The sequence below is a fragment of the Amblyomma mixtum genome, chromosome 2, assembly GCF_055824585.1.
Source record: "Amblyomma mixtum isolate Tamu chromosome 2, ASM5582458v1, whole genome shotgun sequence".
Lineage (NCBI taxonomy): Eukaryota > Metazoa > Arthropoda > Arachnida > Ixodida > Ixodidae > Amblyomma > Amblyomma mixtum.
In genome coordinates this window covers 321170858-321191466 of record NC_143013.1, presented here as the reverse complement: position 1 = coordinate 321191466, position 20609 = coordinate 321170858, and the positions used below count along the sequence as shown (strand labels likewise).

General features: G+C 44.8%; 2 protein-coding genes across 6 annotated transcripts in view; one reads left to right on the top strand and one right to left on the bottom strand.

Moving 5' to 3' along the window:
* Positions 1 to 1903: 1903 nt before the first annotated feature.
* rogdi (rogdi atypical leucine zipper) lies at positions 1904 to 20245 on the bottom strand. Of its 2 annotated transcripts, XM_089575262.1 has the most exons (10): positions 19930 to 20201; positions 19419 to 19490; positions 18978 to 19060; positions 16094 to 16160; positions 15509 to 15592; positions 15314 to 15415; positions 13806 to 13904; positions 5784 to 5912; positions 4307 to 4390; positions 1904 to 3685 (listed from the first exon to the last, which is right to left on the bottom strand). In XM_089575262.1, the coding sequence occupies exons 1-10, from the start codon at positions 19963 to 19965 to the stop codon at positions 3644 to 3646; spliced, it is 798 nt and encodes a 265-aa protein (XP_089431388.1). In that variant the 5' UTR covers positions 19966 to 20201; the 3' UTR covers positions 1904 to 3643. The 2 variants fall into 2 exon arrangements, with proteins under 2 accessions (XP_089431388.1, XP_089431389.1); XM_089575263.1 differs by lacking the exon at positions 5784 to 5912 and having other exon boundaries at positions 19930 to 20245.
* Positions 19860 to 20609, top strand: part of LOC149365158 (uncharacterized) — a 47536-nt gene continuing 46786 nt past the window's right edge. For 2 of the 4 annotated variants that reach the window (XM_089575256.1, XM_089575257.1), the window contains exon 1: positions 19860 to 20585. In XM_089575256.1, the coding sequence (XP_089431382.1) occupies positions 20379 to 20585 (207 nt within the window). In that variant the 5' untranslated portion in view covers positions 19860 to 20378. The remainder of the gene's footprint in view (positions 20586 to 20609) is intronic. The other 2 variants (XM_089575254.1, XM_089575255.1) reach the window with 2 other exon arrangements.

The following is a 20609-nucleotide window of genomic DNA, read 5'->3' as shown; positions in this document are numbered from 1 at the left end:
CTGATGTCTTGTCAGCCTCCATGAAAATGGTGCTTCCGACGAGCATAGCCCGTTTTGTTCGACAAAAGGAGAGAGCAACGCTCGCACTAAAAACCACCACTTGTCACGCCATATTTCTATCCCACAGCATTAAGAAGGTTGCAGAAAGGTATGGGGTTCGCATAGTTTTTTTCAGCGCCCTGCAAACTCAAAAATTGTGTTCACTGCCGACTAAAGCAAAAAAGGAATGCAGCTCATGCAAGAAAAAACATCACAGCGGTTGCGTTCACTAAATGCACTTCCGATGTTATATACGAGTGACATCTGTCGTGCAGCTGGTCCTACATAGGAAAAACTGGGGGCTGTTTCAATGAGCGCACTCTGTAACATAAGCGATCCATGTGCACGGGCAGTAATCTTCCCCTACACTGCAAGAGCTGCTTACCTTGTCTGGAGAAAACAATATCCCTATCGAAGGCAAAGACATTGTACATCACCAAAAGGGCCAATGACAACTGTGTTAGTTCACCTTTTTTGCCGCTGTCACGAAAAGAGGTACAGTTCTCAGATGGGCATATCCAGACTCTTCATCGGTTTTAATGCACATGTGGCCATAGTCTTTTCTTAGTCACTGCTCTGTTCATGATATCTTTGTGTTTGTCCCTTTGGCTATAATAAAGATGCTTGTAAGTCCCGTTTCCATGAAGTAAATCAAGTTGGAAGTTCAGCGCTTTCTGTGTGCATCTTTGTGGTCTCCTCAATCTGTCCAGTCTTCTCCGTGCAGTTTTATATTTGCTGATCTTATGGACCAACTTGCCCAGCATCGTGTTTTACTTTACTATAAAAACCTGAGAATTTTTAAAAATACCAAGTGACAGCATGCTCTGTGCAGCGCAATTGCAGAGCGCTAATCCCCGATTTGGTAAAGCACTGCCAGCTTCACATGTTCTGTGTTGCCCGCGACTAAAGTTCCAGTGACTATCTAGACAGATCTTTTGCGTCGCTGTTGGTTCAGAGATAAACGAGTGCAGACTATTCATTCTCGAAATACGAAAGTGAAGCTCTGTCTTTGGCAGTGGAGAAGTCACGAAGCCGGCAGTGCTTTAGCAAATCACGGATGGATATTAGCACACTGTCATGTGGCATTTTTTAAACTTCGCAGGCTTTCATTTTTGCAGAATAAAAAGGACTACGCTGAGGCTAACGTGTCGGGACCACATGGGTTGGATCACTTTCATGGTACTCGATAGCTTCACAGTTCACCACATCGTTTAAAGATATATTTCACAAGCTAATTACTTCAACTAAATAAAATTGTTTGAATGAAAAAAATACTGGCCCATATTTTACATAACTGCTAACATTCACTAGTTTCAATTGGAAAGGACGCTTTTTGTTAAAATCTTAATCCATTTTAGCTAGGACGCCCTACCCTTTATATATATGCCGCATTACTTCTGAAAACATAGATCCAAGCTGGAAGAGATGATTTTTTTTTTCTTTAGCCCCTACTGAGCACTGTACCCTGAACAAGTTCATCCAGTTTAATAAAGAAGTATACAAAGCTACTATTGTACGAGGCCTGAACCTGCTTTGTATTGTGTATTGTGAACAAGTAAAATAAAACTGAACTTCTAATAGCAGCTTAAGATGAGGTGCTGGGTGCAGCGACATGTAATACAACAGGCCACTGCTGCTACAGATGCACAGTGGCGTAACCGCCTCAAAATGCATGGGTCGCTTGTGCTGTAGACATTTTTGCTTAAGAGCAAAGAGGCCTCAATAACACGGGTGACGAAATCAATGCAGCCTGTTTGCCAAAAGATGTGCGCTTACAATGCAAGCGCAAAAGGTATGCTGGGTTAGGGACTTTGGTGACAGACCATGCATTTCTAGAGCACAAGCCGAGAATCAAAATGTCTTGGGAAAAAAAAGCTTGTGAGTATATTTTCAGTATCTCAATAAAAAATCCAGCCATTTTTTTCCTCAAAAGGTCAACACACAAAAAATAAGCCTAACACAATACATACGCCAAAATAAATTGCTGTACATATGGTACTTACTATACATACATAATATAGAACAAGAATATAACCAAACTTATATAATCACGAGCAAATAGAAAATAAAAAAGGTACTTGAAACAGACAATCTTGTACATGAATGGCAGCTATCACACAGTGCTTGCTTTTGTCTATATTTCTTTCCTAAATCTGGCATACGTACTGTGCCAACTGTTATTGCTCTGTAAACTGTTCAGTTTGGAAGCACAGCTGCAATGTGCTGTAATAAACCAATCGAGCGGTGCGGTTCTCTGCTGACAAGTCACACACTGCCCACTGCAATGCTACAATGACCAGACACACAACAAACACTAGCAGTACAACTCCCAGTTACAACATGGCTGAGCATGGAAGAAAGGGCAGATTGCAAGTATCACAAAGCAATATCCGTGCTTGCTGCTTCTAAAGGTACCTTTGTATTTATTTTCTCTTATGGGAGGGGGAAAGAGATAATGCAGAGTACTTAAATAATTCTCACTAGCTTGAATCGGGTCATGATTTGTCGTTTGCACACACAAACATTTCAGCAAAGATTAACAACGCAGCCATTTCTCCTTCAGTCATCTTGCCATGCAGTAATGCAACATGAAAACACTTGATACTAACATACACCAGCAGAACATGAACTGAAGTCAAAAACAAAGTACTTCACACCAGAGTCCAGAAACAGCAGCATTAATATGATGCATCATGTACAATTTTCAGCATTTGTGATGATGACAGAGCAAGAGGTTCCAATTCACAGCATGTGTGGTGCACACGAGAGTACAATCCTGCACACTCAATATATAAGCAGGCAAAAGAAAAGCAACAGACAAATTTCACCATGGCCATTGTACTCCTGAAAGCTACAGGCGAGGCAACACCACCTCAGAATATTTGTTTGCAGCAATACTAAATCCAAAGGCACAGAAGAACACTCTTTTGATGAAGAACAACAAGTCATCCAATGGACCAGATGTAGTACAGTAAATGCTGATTCTAAAAATTTCCCGAGTGGCTTTAGAGAAACAAAAAGCTAAAGTATGACGAGCACAGCAGGTGTTTTCTGGCACCCTGGAACTGTTTTGTAATGCCATAACAAAATAGTTACACACATACAACTTTCCCCCTTTCCCAAGTAAAATAGAAAGATGTGCTACGTTGACGCCCGTGACCTTCGAGCATTGACAAAAAAAAACTGAGCGGGTTTCCTTTGGGCAAGATGAGTACATTTGTAGCTGCCATCTTCCACAGTGTAATTTTAAGCGAAAAAAGGCAGGAACTCCCGTGGCAGGCAGCTCATGCCTTGAAATCTAAGATGTGATGACATCTCGTCTGGTCGGGAAGTAGACTCATGTAAAAACGAAAAGGAACATCAACCAAAGGTTGTTAAAAATGTTGGATGTTATGGCTTCCGCATGGAACTCTTGCTTTGTCCCATCTAACGTATTTAAACATCTAACGTTTTTAATACAAACTATGGTAAGCATTCCTTTCCCTTTTGACATGAAGCTTAAGCCTTGAAGAAAACGTTGCACGAAACCGAGTTGATCTTTAAGTATTCCCTCAGTGTCTTCCGCAGTACGGCTTGCTTCTTTTGTTTGTTTCTTTCTTGCTCTTTACGGAATGTGGAAATCCCTATACTGGTAGAACACGCCAACCTGCGAGGGAGAGAGAGAAGTGTGATGTTCTCGGTGCTCAACAGCATCTGCATTCACACTGGTCCTCACAGAAAATTAGCAATGACATCATGTGCATTACTATATGAGCATGACCTCTGAGCACAAGCAAACTGATCAGTGGCAAAGTGAAGCACTACGTACTCCATATTTTCCACCAGCAGGGTGGCATTTTTGAAAGCGAATGCTTATAACAATGCCTGTTTTGAAAAATGCCATCCAATAGACGGTGTGGCACTTGTGAAAGATTACAAATACCCTTGCTTGTGTCTGCTAAACTGCTAAAACCCATCCTGCTAAACTGCTAAAGGTGAAACTGCTAAAGCCCATCCAAAAATTTTCAGACGGATATAAGAGAGGCTGCGATTATGTTCTGCTTCCCTTTAGCACCCCAATGACTGACAGCCGTGATGACGAACCACAAGTGGTTATCAGCACACAGCAATATCTCAGCCTCAAGACTGAATTCAGTGCATATTGCATCAGGGTACAAGGCTACTGTTCCACATGCATTCCTCTACCCACGGCTTAAGGCGCTCCTCGGGGCTCAAAGAATCACGTGCGCACACAACACGTCTTCCTCTTTTCCACGCTCCTGCTCACCTTGTCCTTGAGCTGCTGACAGAGCTGCAGTGCAATGGTGAACAGCACTAGGACCTCGCTTAGCCACGGCACAGAGGCTTCCGCCTGAAATGCACACACCACTGGCTCAGTACATGCAAAATCCATCCACAATTCATCATCAAAACGTGGCCTCCTAAAGGGATACTGGACCAAAATTTTGCTGATGTAAACAAAACTGATGATTACAACAAATTTCCCTTACAAAGAAAGGCATAAAACACACAATTTTTTCTGCCATCTTTACCGTCCAATTGCACATGGTGGCTTCCTCTAAAAGCTGCAAATACAACTTGACACAATTCACACTGCCACACGAGTGCCTGACGGCGTGCAGTTATCTGCGTGAATTCTTTGCCCAACTCTGTAGCGCCTGTCCTGTCGTTTTCCCTCCTTCTTTGTGTTGTCTTGTTGCGCTTTTATTCTTGCCAACTCTCCACTTTCCCACAGTCGGCCTTCGTCCTAAGGCGGAGTGAAACAAGAACACTGGGGTACTGCTGCGCTTTCACAACAGCTTCTGTGGGGGTGAGACGTGCTTCCACATCCATTTCTGAGGCTCTGAAGCCTGGACTCGCAATCATTGCACCCAACCTCTGAAAGGAAACACTTCTTCTGAGCACTTCTTCGACAAAGAATATGCAACGAGTCCAGCTGTGTAGAGAATCCTCGGCACACTGCTCGAAAGACAGCACCTGAAGCCTGACGCTCCGAAGAAAGTGACCCCCCCCCCCGAGAGAACAAAATGACCACTGCATCTAGTGGAAAAGAAGATGAAGGGAAGTTGGCACTGTTTTCAGTAAACCACATTTATACTGTGCATCTTCCCCGTCGCCAGCTAGGTCCCAAGGCACAACAGCACGGGGAATTCCTTGCCATCCCTCTCTGATACACACTCCACAGCAGATAACTAAAGTGAAAGAATGAACAATGCTGCGAGTGAAGACAGGCTACTCCCATGTACAGACTGATGTCATGAGAAACTGCAATGCTGAACTAAATGCACCACTGAGCTCCACGCGTTCACCTACTCCTGAATGCAACACAGTTCAGCACAGAAAAGAAGTGCACTGATGCATCTGCCATCATGTTAGCATGCAACAACTGAAGCTGTAGTTTCTTCAGGTTAGACCCCCTGTGGGTGCGTAATTGCCCTGCTGATGACATACAGACCACCACGCCCATTTTTTTTTTTTTTTTGATGGATGCAAAGCAGCTTCATCCTCAGCCATATCCGTGTGCAGCCAATTCCACAATCACCAGAAACAGGTTACCCAGCTTCAAGTGGTTTGGCCAGGTGGTGGTGACTGCCTTGCATTCAAAGAGGTGCCTTGGTGTCATCACATGTAGGCCACGTGCTGAAGAATGTGGTGGGCATAACCGCATGCCAAAAGTCTGTTTCCTTCAAATCTTGTTTAACACACACCACAATGGTCGGTTCAGGTCTCGGGAGTGGCCCTACCTGGATGGCGTCAAACTTGGGCTGGCCATGTGAGTCCTTCTGGACCAGGTAGACGGCAAAGATAAGCTTGTGGGACTGCACGTAAAAACTGGCAGCCATGTCCTGGGGCAGTGGGGGCTGCAGGGATTTCTGCACGGCAGGACACATTCCCCTTGATCACTTATCTGGCCTTCATATTACATGCCGATTTCAGCTAGGATGTCATCAACTCTCACCTGTTCCCAGACCCACTCTGCCCTCTTCCTGTCTCTTAGCATCACACCTACCATTTTCCTTTCCATAGCTCGCTGCATTGTCCTCAATTTAAGCTGAACCCCTTTTCATTGGCCTCCATGTTTCTGTCCCATAGGCGAGTATCAGTAAGGCACAGCTGTTGTACCAGGTGTTTCAGCGAAGGTGAACCAGAATTTTTATATATAGGCTTTTTTAGGTATTAAGGTGGCTTCTGCGGCACAACAATACCTGCGTTGGCGGACATCAGAAAACATGTAAATAATGTTAACTAGTTACCCGCTTAACTAATTTCTCATAATTAGTAACAGTTAGGCTACAGGTCGCAATTAGAGACTTGTAGCCGGTTGTTAGTAAAAGCCATATCAGTTTTTAGAATTTCAAAAACATGATCACCCTCGGTGCTGTGGCTCAACAAAATTTGGCTACATTGTGCCAAAATACATGCATTTTCAAAAAGCATGCAGGCAAAGCAAACTTTCCAGTGCATGTAGCTACAGGTTTTTCCACTGAATTCAATCCTAGTGCTAGTGGAAATAATCTGAGTGCCGATTGATATAATCTGCATGCCATGTAATTTAATTCTAGCGCTAAGCACTTAGGCCCAAACTCTGAAAGCTTCCTTTCCTTTGAAGTCTTCCTAACCTTACTTGAGGCCGCCTTTCCACGAATGTTCGATGGAGGAAGCCAGCTTACTCTGAAAGCTCTCCTCGCCTCTCCTCAAGATGCCACGTGTCTGGGTTTGAGGGTTCCTTCACATCGGCCAATAGGACGCCGAGTAGGAAGTTGCATTCCCGCGGCGACAAACATGGCGGCGCCCTTCGAAGATGGGCCCCTCGATTTGGTCTGAATTCGTCATCATTACTGCGTTTTTCAGTGCGTTCGCTGGCCATAAATGGGGCATCGGTCTTCCGCTTCGTCTCATCTTGCCTCTAAGGAAAGTATGAGTGATAAATTTGCCTTACTTTTTTATTTAGATTGGCGATTCAGCCGCTTTTAGGCTTAAGACGACCGTTGGTTTGTTGACAGAAATGGTTTCCGTCCTAACAACCAGATTGTGCCACTAGGCTGAGCTAGGCGGGAAAACTCATGTCATGTCATTGCGTCGCTGTTTGCATAAGCTGAATTAAAAGTGGAAATTTGAGAAATGTTGTAACGTCCCGCAAAATACCTGTGTTACACGCTTATGGTACATAGCGTCGATTTATGCTATTTGCTAGCCTTATCTCTTACGCCACGAGCGGCGACGTGGTGGCCAGGAGGTGTGAACGAGGCAACATTTCGGCGGCGGCGGATTTTGCTCGCTCTCGCTGCCAAATGCCCATGTGTGACCGAGCCGCACCGGTGCGGAATCTGAACGCAAATTCTTCCTCTGAGTGCACTTCCACTGGATTCACCGCATCGCGAAGCGACCTAGCTGTTGGAGGACACAGGTACACTTCATCGAATGCGTACTCACAAGCACGGTTAAAAAATTGCGTGTAGTCGCCCGCGCAGTGGTCAGTCCACGCTGCCATTTTTTTTCCCGCCTGCTCAACTGCGCTCATGCCGGGCTCGCGTCCTTGTGCCGCGTCTCACCGCCCGCATGAGTGTGCGGAGTCACTTGTGGCAGCAGTGAGGTGAAGCGCTCCTCCAGGACCAGGAGCGACGTAAGGACGCATGAAGGCAGCTGACAGCTGCCTTAACTGTGAGGAGGCACGAAGGACGACCTTACTTAGGGCTCCTCAGTAAGGAAGCTTTTAGCTTGACATGAGGGCACCTCACTGCAGTGAAGGCTTCCGAGGTAAGTAAGCTTTCAGAGTTTGGGGGTAACACCAACTCCAAAAATGCCAGTGCCAACCATTTTAACTACAATTAATAAATTTTAATTTTAATTAATACAAGCGCCAGCGGTTTTTATCCGGGTGCCAACCAATTTAATCCACATGCGGAAAACGAATGCGGTAGAAGACTCCCAAGCTCTGAACACTAATGCCAGAAATAAAGCGAAGCTAAAATAATTTCTGAGACCGTGCGATGTCTAAGCCCCACATCCACATGCGCTTTTTCATTTTCTTTACATATCTTGCAGCAACAAAGGGTCACGAGCAGCTGTAAAACCTCAGTAATTGATGCAACTTTTGCGACTTACAGCATAGAGGCATGACCGGGAAATATATATGACTGTCATGTTCTTACTGGCTGGTTAAGCACTGCTGATTATGGTTTGTTCAATGCACTGAATCTGCACGCTCATGGCAAGTACGGCCTTCACACAACAGCCGGCATTTTTATGAAATTGCAACTGGTGCAGAAACGTATCGTGAGGTTCGAATCACGATTCAACACCACTAACAGAAACAAGACGGAGTACAGTGCAATGCAGAGTTGGTCCAGCGGGAACACTCACAGAACCAGAGAGAACCAGAGAAACAATTCTTCACACTACCGCTTTTTCAACTTTACACGGCAAAGTGAGCGATGCTACACTGGAGCTTACAACCTAGGTCAAGAATACCTACTAGCCTCTCAGTATTGTCACCTTAGCAGCAGTGGTAAATTTGCCAGGGCGGATATCCCAGCAGCGTAGGTTACTAACAATCTAGAAGAGTCCGTATTTGAAATCCACTTTTACTTTCTGGAGGACATTAGGTGGCTCAAAGTGTGGTATCATCATCATGCAAGGCTTCCAGTATATAAGGAAAGTTATGGCGGTCAAAAGCAGTGCAATCTTCCCACTGTATTTGCTGCAAAGAGCGTCGAGCAACAAACTGCGCCAATGCTCCTTTTTAGTCATTCCGGGCAGAGTGATGAGCATGAAGTCCCTGCGTTCGCTGAGGAAAGCTTTGACTTCCGACTTAACTTCGAAAAACTTCTACAGGGTTAAAAAAAACGGGCTGTAAGGAGGCAGCCGCTTGATCGAGTGCACCTGACTGGCCAGGCTTGCTTGTTCCGCATGGTTGTTAGCATTGTCAAAAATAAAAAACCGCTTCTCAATCACTTTCGACACGTGCTGATATGTCGCTCAAAAGTTCACTGAACATGACCCAGTGAACCTCGTCAACAGCCGTCCAATGTATGACACCACTTGCTGAAGTGCAGGCGATGATGTTAAACTGCATCTTTTACGGAAGACAGTTTAATTCAGTGTCCTGTATTAAACAGTTCGCACATTTGTGCCCTCCGTTCTCTTCGCATAATAAAGGGCCAGTAAGCCACAGCACTGAGCCCCTGTGCAGTTTTTTAATGCTGAGATTGTGCGTTTTAGACACCATGTTAAAATACTTGCATCAAGGTAGTGTTGGTTAGAATATTAATGAAAACTGTGCGAAATGTTGATGCTTCGATTAGGTGTCACATGGTCTGAAAAATCATCTCAACTTCACTTTATTCCTGGCAATCGTGTTCTGTGTGCTTTGGATTCCTCTGCCACATTCGTTTTCCGTATATGGATAAAATTGGTTGGCACCTGTATTAAATCCGGTGGCGCTTTAATTAATTGTGCTGGCACTCGAATTAAACTGGTTGGCGCTGGCACTGCTCGAGTTGGCGTTTGGATTAAATACCCTGGCGCTTAGATGCAATGTTTTGCACTTGGATTAAATTACATGGCATGATGATTATGTCAGTCAGCTCTCAGATTATTTCCGCCGGCACTAGGATTAAATTCAGTATGAAAACCTGTAATTAAAAAAGTCAAATTTTGTCGAGCGGCAGCACTAAGGGCAATCGCATTTTCTAAATTCTAAAAACTGATATGGCTATTACTGATAACAGGCTACAAGCTTCTAATTGCAACCAGTAGCCTAACTGCTATAGTTAAAATGTTGATTATAAGAAATTAGTTAAGTAGCTAAATAGTTAACATAATCTAAATGTTTTCTGATGTCTGCCAACATAAGTATTTTTGTGCCGCACAAGCCGCCTTCACACCTCAAAAAGCCTATTTTCAAAAATTTTGGTTCAACTTTGCTGAAACACTTGGTATACATTCCTTATAACAGATACTGGTAAACTGCTATTCACGATTTAACAGAACCTGCCAAATGTGCTCCACCCCATTCTTATTCTTCTAGTGATTTCCCTCTCGCAGTCCAGAACAGCAGTCAAATAAATGTAGTCTCTTACCACTTTCAGCACCTAGCTGCCTATCGTAAACTGCTTTTCCGTCCCGAAACTATTGAACATTATTTTAGTCTCCTGCACATTAATTTTTTGACACACGTTCTGCATTGCCTGCCTAATTCATTGATCATGCTTTGCAATTCGTCCCTTGAGTTACTCTGCAAGGCAATCATGAAGGAAGCCAACAGACACAGAAACCAAAGAGCACAGGGGAACTTTTTTTTTTCTTCTAAAATTTGTTGCATTCATCAATAGGAGATTAAAAGGGTAATTATTTAAAGATAAACCACATGCCGCCGGCGTGATCCAAATCCATGGCCTCTGAATTTTGCATCTGGTGCTCTCCCAACTGAGCTATGGCGATGGCTGTCCAATCTTCTGCTTTCGGGGGTATTTATGTGCAGTGTAACTCCACCTTGAGTGTGCTCACCAGTGCCACCCTTCCCCATAGCGACAGACATAGCATGTCCTGTATTACTACGCGTGCCATGTGAAACGCGACCGAATGTTAGCTGTGCAAGAACCCTCTTACAACATGGGTCTTAAAACATTTTTTTTTTTATTTACAGACCAAATGCAATGAAACTGCACAGACTTATTCAGTTTTTTCTGCTGATTTCAAATATACAATTTGTTTATTTCTAGGCCAATTAGTTCGAGATATTATTATATATCATGCCATTGTCTGCTCAAACAATAGGAAAAAAATGGGCCACCGGAAATTTAATTTTAATATGTGGGTAGGTACTACATTGTGTGAGGAGTGCAACGCTGGAAGCAGTTTTCAGTTTTTTGTCCGTGTGGACAAATGGCTTAACAGTTAGTTTCATGTGTGTCATGTGTTTTCTGGCACTGTACGTCTGGTTAACTCACTCGAAAACTAACTATTAAGCCCATTTGTCCATACGGACAAAGAACTGAAAACTGCTTCCAGCGTTGCATTCCTCACACTTTGTAGTATCTACCCATATATTAAAATTAAATTTCTGGTGGCCCATTCTTTTTCTATTGTTTGAGCAGACAATGGCATGATATATAATAATATCTCAGGAACTAATTGGCCTAGAAATAAACAAATTGCATATTTGAAATCAGCAGAAAAAAACTGAATAAGTCTGTGCAGTTTCATTGCATTTGGTCTGTAAATAAAAAAAAATGCTCTAAGACCCATGTCCCCCCTTAAACTACCTATGGCAATGAGACTGCCAGAACCGAGGCCCTCGTTTGCTAGTGAGCAGGCTAGGGAAAGGAAAAAAGGGGCTCGTTATGATATACATTACTAAGGTATTCCTCACTAATACTTACCCTCAGCTGCTCTACCCAAGGGCTCTCATACTTTTTTGAGGCATAGGTGTGCACAGGTACCTCCATAAAACAATTTAAAAATCTACTTGCCAGTTGACTTAAACTCATGACATCGTTATCAAAAGTAGAACTTTTTGGCGGGTTAGTTGGTACATCGTTCTGAAAAAAACGCCGTGCGCTACAAAGACAAATACAGGAAAAAACACACAACAGAACAGAGGCGCAACTTTAATGACAGAATAGGAATCCAAGCGCTATTTTTTAGCCGCTGGGATGCATGGGTGTACGTGAACATGAGAATGCTATCTTGGTACATCTTGGCAGAGCTACATGATTGATATAGGTCACAACAACAGATACCAAGAGTAGATAACACTTGCTGGAGTGAAAAATGGCACAGGCTAAAAACTTACGAAGAAATGAAAAACCAGTAAAAGTATAAAAAAACATTTCTCAGAGAAAACGCACAAGCCAGCACGCCCCCTGCGAAGCATTGTGTCAGAAAGGAATACGTGGCAGAGAGCTGTGAGTGATTTTCTCCAACGCCATTTGGACAGAATAGCGGGTGGGGATCCCTACCTTGTCCGAAGCTCAAGAAAAGTGGTGCAGGAATTGAAAGAAGGCAAGTTCGCAGCTACCATCGGTTTTTCTATAGATATAGAAAACTTATTTTATTCTGTGCCTCATGATGGTCTGTTTGTGGCTGTTTGAGAACGTTTGGAAGACTACTGGAAAGTGAAGCTTCAGAATGAAATGAGGCTCACAGTTATGAACTTTTGGGGCCTGGTACTGTTTTCTCTAAATTCCACAGCTCTTTGTTTCCAAGAAGAATTTTATGTGCAGAAGCAAGGAATCTGTACAGGGTCGTCAGTCGCTCCCGTCCTGTGCGATACTTTTCTGGTCTCATTCGACCGGCGACTTGCACTCAGTCTGTGCAACACTGTAGTGTCTCATATTTTTAGACACGTAGATGATTATTTTATTCTTCTTCTTCTTGTTGATGTACCTGCCCAATGTGAACTGGACACATATATTGCACAAACACTGAACGCCTTTAACTCAGTGTCAACAGTTCTGAAGTTCGCACATGACTGAGCAGATCACAATTGTCTTCAGTTCCTGGATTTAAAGCTTTCCCTCGCCAACATGCGCGTGAGTTGGATGTATTAACCTTGATCAAAGAAGTCCCTTGTAGCCTATGAAAGCGCCTACTTCAAACTAGTAAAGCGTGGTATAATTTCCCTTAGCATTATGTCTGCCCTAGAAAAATCTTGCCCGCAAAAGATAAGACAGAAGTTTCAAGCACCAGATTGAAAGAATCTTGTCAGCAGGTTACCCATTGCACTTGGTCACTAGCGTGTCTGAAACCCTCCTTCAAAAAAAAATCAAGAAACAGGACTACAAGCGTGAGTATGGAAGCAAACCTGTGCAGGTCATGCCTTACCTGCATGGTCTATCTAACAATTTGAAAAAAGTGGATTCCAAGCACAATGTGCAGTTGGTTTTTTAAGCTCCTTGCAAGCTGGCCAAATTATGCCCTATGGTGTCAAGAAAGCATGTTGACGGAATGCACTATTAATGTGGTCTATGAGATTCCTTTGATGTGCGGAAAGTGCTTCAATAAACGTGCTCGGAAGCACAACATGACCCTGAAGAACAAGACCGGAAACACACTGCAACCGATGTAAAGATTGCTGTCCCAAGTTTCAGGAGACCAGGTTTCTAGCCAGGGCACAGGACAAAACAGAAAGAGAAGTGATTGAGGCTTTTTACATCGGTCAAAGAAAAGACAAAAGCGTTAGCACGCCACCTGTTCTTCTCCTCTCTGGAAATGGTACCATTTTTGGATGGTTTCATCAAGCCCCCTTTTTTTTTCTACCTTCCCTTTTTCCCATGTGTCTTACTTCTTTTAATTCTCATGTCCACTACTGTTTTATATTTTTTAGTGCCATTTACCAAAGGTTTCCTTTCATATCGGTTTTATAGTTTTTAAACTGTCACTGCTGTTTCATGTCGTCGTAAGTTTTCAGCCTGTGCCGTTTTTCACCGCAGCAAGTGTTTACTCGTGGTATCTGTTGCTGTGATCTACCTCAACCATGTTGCTCTGCCAAGGTACGCCAAGATAGCATTCTCATGTTCACGCATCCCCATGCAGCCCAGCGGCTATAAAAGAGCGCCTACTCTGCCATTAAAGATGGAAGTTACACTTCGGTCCTGTTGTGCGCTTTTTCCCGTATTCGTCTTTGTAGCGCACAACATTCTTTCCTAACCAAAAAGTACGGGTCGTGGTCTCTGGGATTCTGGCTGCATGTCTGGTCTCTCCATGATTAGAATGCAGCACAGGCCCATTTCTCCAAGGCAGGACAGAAGTCTGCTACTTGCCATGTTTCGGCTGCCGAGGATCTCCTCGATGGTGCGCTTCTTTGGGATGATGAGGCTGGCTCGACCGCGCTGCAGGCAGCCCATTATGGTGGTCATCAGCTGCGTCCAAACAACTCGGTTACCCCTGCTACACTGCACTGCAGAATGAATGATCAAAGTCCAAAATCTGAGCTCTGTACAGGCTTTCTGCACAGAGACAAGCAAAAAAGCGGTGGCAACATCTCTCCCTCTGACGACAATAACACAGGCGAACTCGCACTTTTGATATGAATTTGTATTTTGAATTGGCAAAGAATGTCAGGTTAGGGACAACGGTAGCGCCTTGCTGTGTTCAAACTTCGTGGCTCTTCATGTGGTCGCATGGAGTGCATACACTACACTCTTTAGCGCCATGTCGAGGGCTGTTACTACTGGGAAATACTACAGACATCACGATTTTTTTCCTTTTGCAACTATGTACTGTTCCTAACACAGTTTAACTGTGCTTTCCTAGCATTTCCTAAAATGTTTTTAAAAGGCAGGCAGCATGCTATGCTAACAGTGGCACTGTCATCGACAGCACTGCCACCAGCAAAACATGGTCGACCGACATCAACAGTCTTAATTCACTGAAAGTGTTTTTAAAACCATCTTTGGGTTTTAAACTGCAGTTTTAACAAAATCTATGCACCTTGGTTAACGTCACAACCATTACTGCCACCACGGATTGCCACTACCTAGGTAGTTATGTCTGTAAATTTAGGGTTTGCAGATGCCGACTACTGTAGGGGAAAAGACATTCCCACATTAAAAAATTGAGTTTCAAATTGTTCTTCCGTGTTTCTCAGCCCCACAACTGGGAAAACGCTTAGTTGGGCAAGGTGCTTTCGATTGCTACTAAGAAAATATGGTTGATAAAAGTGAGTAGGCTTTAAGGCCCGCCTGCAACAGCAACTAAGTAGCCTTTTGTACTTCGCATGGCTGGGGCAACAAGAAACTTCCCAATGGGCATGGATAAACGTCTAGCTGCTTGCTAGGCCACAACCATTGTTCGACATTCCATTTTCATTGTGGCAATTTTTGCCCACCACCTTTGCATCTGTCCATTGCACCCGGTTTAAGCAGGATTCTCTGTCACCGCTGCAATGATTGGTTTATTGGTTTATTGGGGTTTAACGTCCCAAAGCGACTAAGGCTATGAGAGACGCCGTAGTGGAGGGCTCCGGAAATTTCGACCACCTGGGGTTCTTTAACGTGCACTGACATCGCACAGTACACGGGCCTCCAGAATTTCTCCTCCAAAGAAATTCTAGCCGCTGCGGCCGGGATCGAACCCGCGTCTTTCGGGTCAGCAGCCGAGCACCATAACCGCTGAGCCACCGCGGCGGCCCGCTGCAATGAACCCTGTCAAAACAGAGCAGTCGATCCGAGCACAAACAATCTATTCCATGCCAGTGGGCAGCATGTCGTGGTTCGCCATAAGCAACTGCTCTGCACAAGGACATTAATGACCACCCACGCACACCTACCTGAGTCACTTCTTCTGCAGATTTGAACTCAAACTTGGTGTTTGGGGGTGGCGGAGTCAACAAGTTCAAAGCAGTCATGAGGTTGTTTCCCGCATCTTGCACCTTAGTTAAAGCGAGAAAAAAAAAAAATAACTTCAGACCATGGCTACAGCCACGTCCAAAGGACAAACTGCCGGAACGGTACACAGTTCCCACCTGCTGGAGCTTCCACTGGCAGTCGTTTTGCACTATTGTCCTCAGCGTAGAGCCGGGGTGCTTGGGAATTCGCAGAGCAATGTCCTGAAACATCACAAAAAATGCTGCAGAAATTCCGATCACACATGTGTCGACAACTTTTAAGGACTGGTGAGAAGCCTATCCAGTAAAGTCAAATGTGCTTCTTGTCAGTACAGTGCTCGACCACCGCGAGCCAACTCTGGTCATTGACTCGAAACACTGTTTCACTGCATATGGCAAAGGGGAAGATCATCCCACTGGCTGGGCACATCACAAGGTAAGAGCTGCATTCATTCTCGAGTGTGAGCGAAGGCCAAGGGAGGCAGGGGGTCAGGGGTGTTGCTCTAAACTATGAAAGGCAAACACAGCTTTTGGCTCCCAGTATAACGGGTTCTCAGCCAAGTCTATGAATGGTAGTGAGTTAGCTACTCCCAGGGATGCTTATGTTCATTTATTTAAAGCAGTGCACAAGTTAGTGCAAGCAACACTCTGGTGCATTTTCGTCAAACAACGCCTTCTCACGAGACCAGAACAGGGTGTGTGAAGTAGTAGTGGCGCACTCACTGCATGGCTGATGCTGTCTCCCGACAGTGTTGCCACCACTTTGATCTGGTCAGGAGCAGCTGTGGAGCTTGGGGTGAACGAGAACGGCACGGTCAACATGTGTCCAATGGATGTGATGTAGCAGTTCATTCCACCCTTGCCTGCCCTTCATCGGTGGCCTAAGACCCCACCACTGCTGAGCATGAGCCAGTAACGCGCCTGAGCCAATTGTCACAAAGGGCCAGAAATGAAGGAGCTGGTTGTGTCTGGCCCTGAGGTTACCAAGCACATTCGGTTTAGCAGGCTGCACAAGAAGTTTCCATGTTGTCGAGGCACCACAAGGACGAGGACATACAAAGACAGAACAGGTGCTCACTATCAACTGACAAAAATTTATTGGGACACGCAATATATGCAAAAGAGAGAACAAAACAGAAGAGCAGAAAAGCACATGACATGTGCAGTCCAGTTCACGATTACAACATTCAGCCAGAAAAAGAGCACATGAAGCAACACTGCGATTCCATATCGCAAGGATAGTGCATTCTCAAGATACTCAAACTCTACATCAAGTAACAGCAGCGAAGGTGCACTCACACATGTATCGGCTGATTTTCTTATTCTAAAAGCCTCCACAATCTCCGGGGCTGTCTTTATCTTTGTCTCCACAGAATGCACGTTTTTTCGAACAGTGGAGTGCACCTATGACTCTTAACGTACTTGGTCAAATGTGTCCCTGAACCGCCATCAAGTGATCTAGCATCTTCACGAAAGCGCATGTTTAGACAGCGCCCTGTGTGACAGGTATAATGCATGCCACAAGATAAAGGGAATGATGTAAACCACCCCGTGAGCACAATCCACTAACGGATCGAAGTGACTCCCACCATACCCGTTCTTCCTCTCGTGCGGTGTGTCATACTTCTTAATGGCAACACAGATTCAGCTGAGTTTGTTTTGTGACGAAAACACCATGTCCACGTCATAATGGTGGGCCACCTTCTTAAGACTGAGCCACCGTGAATGTATGGGACAGTGGAAAACTTTTTCCTTTCCTGGCCTCTTTCTTCTAGTGCCCTTGCTGACATTAGGTTTAGTGTCTGTTGCTTTAGAATCCTCTGCGCCGCCACCATCAACACAGAGTCTGGGAACCCCCCATTTTTCAATCTGGCCACCTGTTCGGCGAAAGCGTTGTCAGTCCGATTAAAGCAGGACTTGGTTAGGGCTGAATTCAGTGCGTCTGATGCAATGTCATTCTTAATCAGCTTCGAATGACTTGAAGAAAAATTTAACAATGGCTTGAGTATCTTGAGAATGCACTATCCTTGCGATATGGTTTGAAACGCGGTGTTGCTTTAAGTGCTCTTTTTCTGGCTGAATGTTCCAGTCATGAACTAGACTGCGCATGTCATGTGCTTTCCTGCTCCCTTGTTTTGTTTTTTAAGGCGGAAGCCTTTAATGCCTCATCGTTGTAAGCAGGAGTTGTCGACAGAAAATGTCACGCTTTTCAATTGGTCGAAATGCTCGTGACGTCACAGTGCGCGAATTTCAAATGGGTCCAATTGTACTTTGGCTAGTAACCATGCAAGCAATCAAACGGATCGTATAGTGATGCTCCAACTAAGTTGGACTGCGTTTAGTTAATTGCTTAATTAATCAATTAGCCTAATTAAGATAGAGGAGAATGAAGAGGTCAGAAGAAAGGGGAAAAGAAAAGAAAGACGCGCGCCGCAGCGACAACAGCGTCCGCGGAAGAAGACGCTGCTGAAAAAAACAGATAAGTACGATACCGCGTTCGCTCCACCACCACGCACTTCCCCACTCAGTTCGACGTTGCTCGTTTCATACACGTTGTGTCGAACATCCTAGACAGTTCCAACAATTGACAGGTGAATGACAGAACACGATAAATAGAAATACAATAACATAAATATGAAATAGCCTAATTAACCTTTCTAGTTAGAACGCATAAATCAATAAAACCGAGAACGAAATTGGTCGAGTTGGGGAATTGAACCAGGGTCTCCGGAGTGCGATACGAGCACGCTAGCCACTCCGTAATGCCAGCTGAATGGTTTGGAAATGCGTCTTCGTTCACTCCCATCTTCCCCCTGTCCCTTACAGGGCGAGGTGCAGGTGTCCACCCAGATATGCGAGATAGATACATTTCCTTTCCTCAAAAAATAAATTTACCGTCCAGCAAGGCGTACAGCCGAATTGGCGATGGCGTTCTGTGGTCTCCCTGGCAGCGTTGCAAGAGCTGTCGCGTTCCACTCTTACAGGCGAAGCTTAACATGTTAACCAGACATCAGCAGACAGCCAATGGACGCGTCATTCGCTGGCAGCACTTGAATCATCATTCACAACCACATTCGTGACAGAGTGCTGTACTAAGGCTTTCGCCTTGCACCACTTTAGTCGCCAAAGTGACTCCTAATTTTTCTTTTGTATATATTGCGTGTCCCAATAAATGCTGATAGTGAGCACCTGTTCTATCTTTGTACGTCCTCGTCCTTGTGGTGCCTCGATAACATATAAATCTGTACCAACTCGCCCACTTTTCCACCCTTTTACAAAAAGTTTGTGGACAGTGCAGTGTTACGGCTATCATGTTCTCAGAAAGAAAACAAATACACTGACTCCTCCTCAGTATCAGGAAGACGTCACAAGGCAGTGCAGTAGCACCGCATTCATGCGAGCAATGATCAGCATGCAGTCCAGGAAACGATAAACCCTGTTCATGCTGTCAGTTTCACCTTGTGCTCCTACATTAATCTGCACATAAATGAGCAAAGAAAATATGAAGAAAAAGCTGTGTAATGAATAAATTTTAAAATTGGGTGATAAGTTTACCCATAAATTGGCACCCAATCTCGTGACAAACTGAACAAACACCTCTACGTACCTCGTGCTGTTCATGACAAACTTTTCAGACTTGACGGCATTCTCCTGATTGGTAAATGAATGTGGGAAGCGCTTCGAGCATTCCTGCAAATTAACGAAAAGAAGCGCTCGCTTTTGCAATGCACATCCTGCAACCTAAGGAGGATATAAAAGAGGAAAGGCAGGGAGGTTATGTTGCACCTAGCGAAATGAACGCAAATTCTTGAATGAATTTTATTTCGTACATTTCTGCCGCGCTGCCTGTGCCCTGAAAAACAAGCTTTGTCACAAATCCTGCTAAACAACACGAATCTAGTTTCAGCCGGTTTGCAGTACTGCGGCAGCAAATATCACTGTAAACAGAATGAGATCACCAAGCGTCCCTGGCTATGGTTGCTTCCCTTTCTCTGAGGGGCTATTAGTACAGCATATACACGCTTGGTCAAGAAATAAAAAGTGCTACCAGCATAATTTCTTGCAGCTGCTCCAGCACAATGTTAACTTCCTCTTGCAAAAGCCATTCAAATTCTGCTTTCTGAAAAGGAAAAGAAAGGAAAGAGAGCGCACAGTGAGAGAACTCGATTTATCCCGTGCGAACAAATAGATGCCCAGTGACAAGCAACTCATTTTCCTTTTCTTTTAAATTGATCGCTCAAAGAGAAGTGGCCAAGGACAAAATTTGCTTTTAGACCGCGCTGCGGCTTGCGGAATGCGCAGTGCACTAACAAGGCGAATTTATTCCAATTTTTGGTCCTTTCGCACGAACAGTGGAAGCTTCCGGTGATAGCAAATTGAGCAATGTGAAACTTGGTGAATGTTGCCTCGCAAGCGGCAATAGCCGAGCGAAAGTTCAAGACACTGGATAACGACGAGCCATTAATACCTGGACAAGCCAACCTGTAAAACTGTCTGCCTGCAAGTGCATCACCAGAAATTTACAAATAAGTGCCCGAACCGCTTGAAAAGGTACTCACAAGCGCTTCAATCTCGTCAACGTCTGCTTCCGCCATTGCAAAATGGTTTGCGGTGCTCCAGCTGTTTTGGGGCAGTTTCGTATTCGATGGAAAACTGAGGCAGAGGCCAGTTGAGGCGTAGCGCCTGGCGATGGCATCGATGGGTGCGCCAAAATTTGCGCGAATATTTCCCTAAAAATGGCTTGAACGCTTTGCCGTTCAGCCCAACGCCATGGTCCGACCACTGGCGTCGAAATTGGCCGGAGCAGCTGACGCCCTCCGTCACAAGAGCAAATGGGGTCCTCTCCCGGAGATCCTCGCCGCCACTGCTGTGTGTGCATCAAGTGGCCCATGTTTTAAATGTGCTTCGAAAGGTCAAGTTATGTCTTTAAGTGAGCCCACGGTTGTGTGTGTCGACTTCAACGCGTAGCGTTGCGAAGACTGCGATGACAGCGAACTAGCCGGCTTCAATGGCTGTCAACCCGCCGGCGACTCCCAAACGCCTGGACGAATCTGCTGAGAATGTTACTTTCGAGGATTACGTCGCTGTGCTGTGCTACAACAGTGACACGCGATGTGGCTTGGTGGACTACGCCGGCAAGGGGCTATGGCTTCCCTACAAGGAGATCGTGCCCGGTGAAAGCTGGGATTCTGCGATGGAGTCCTTAATGCGAGACGTGAGCTTCCTAACTTCGATAACG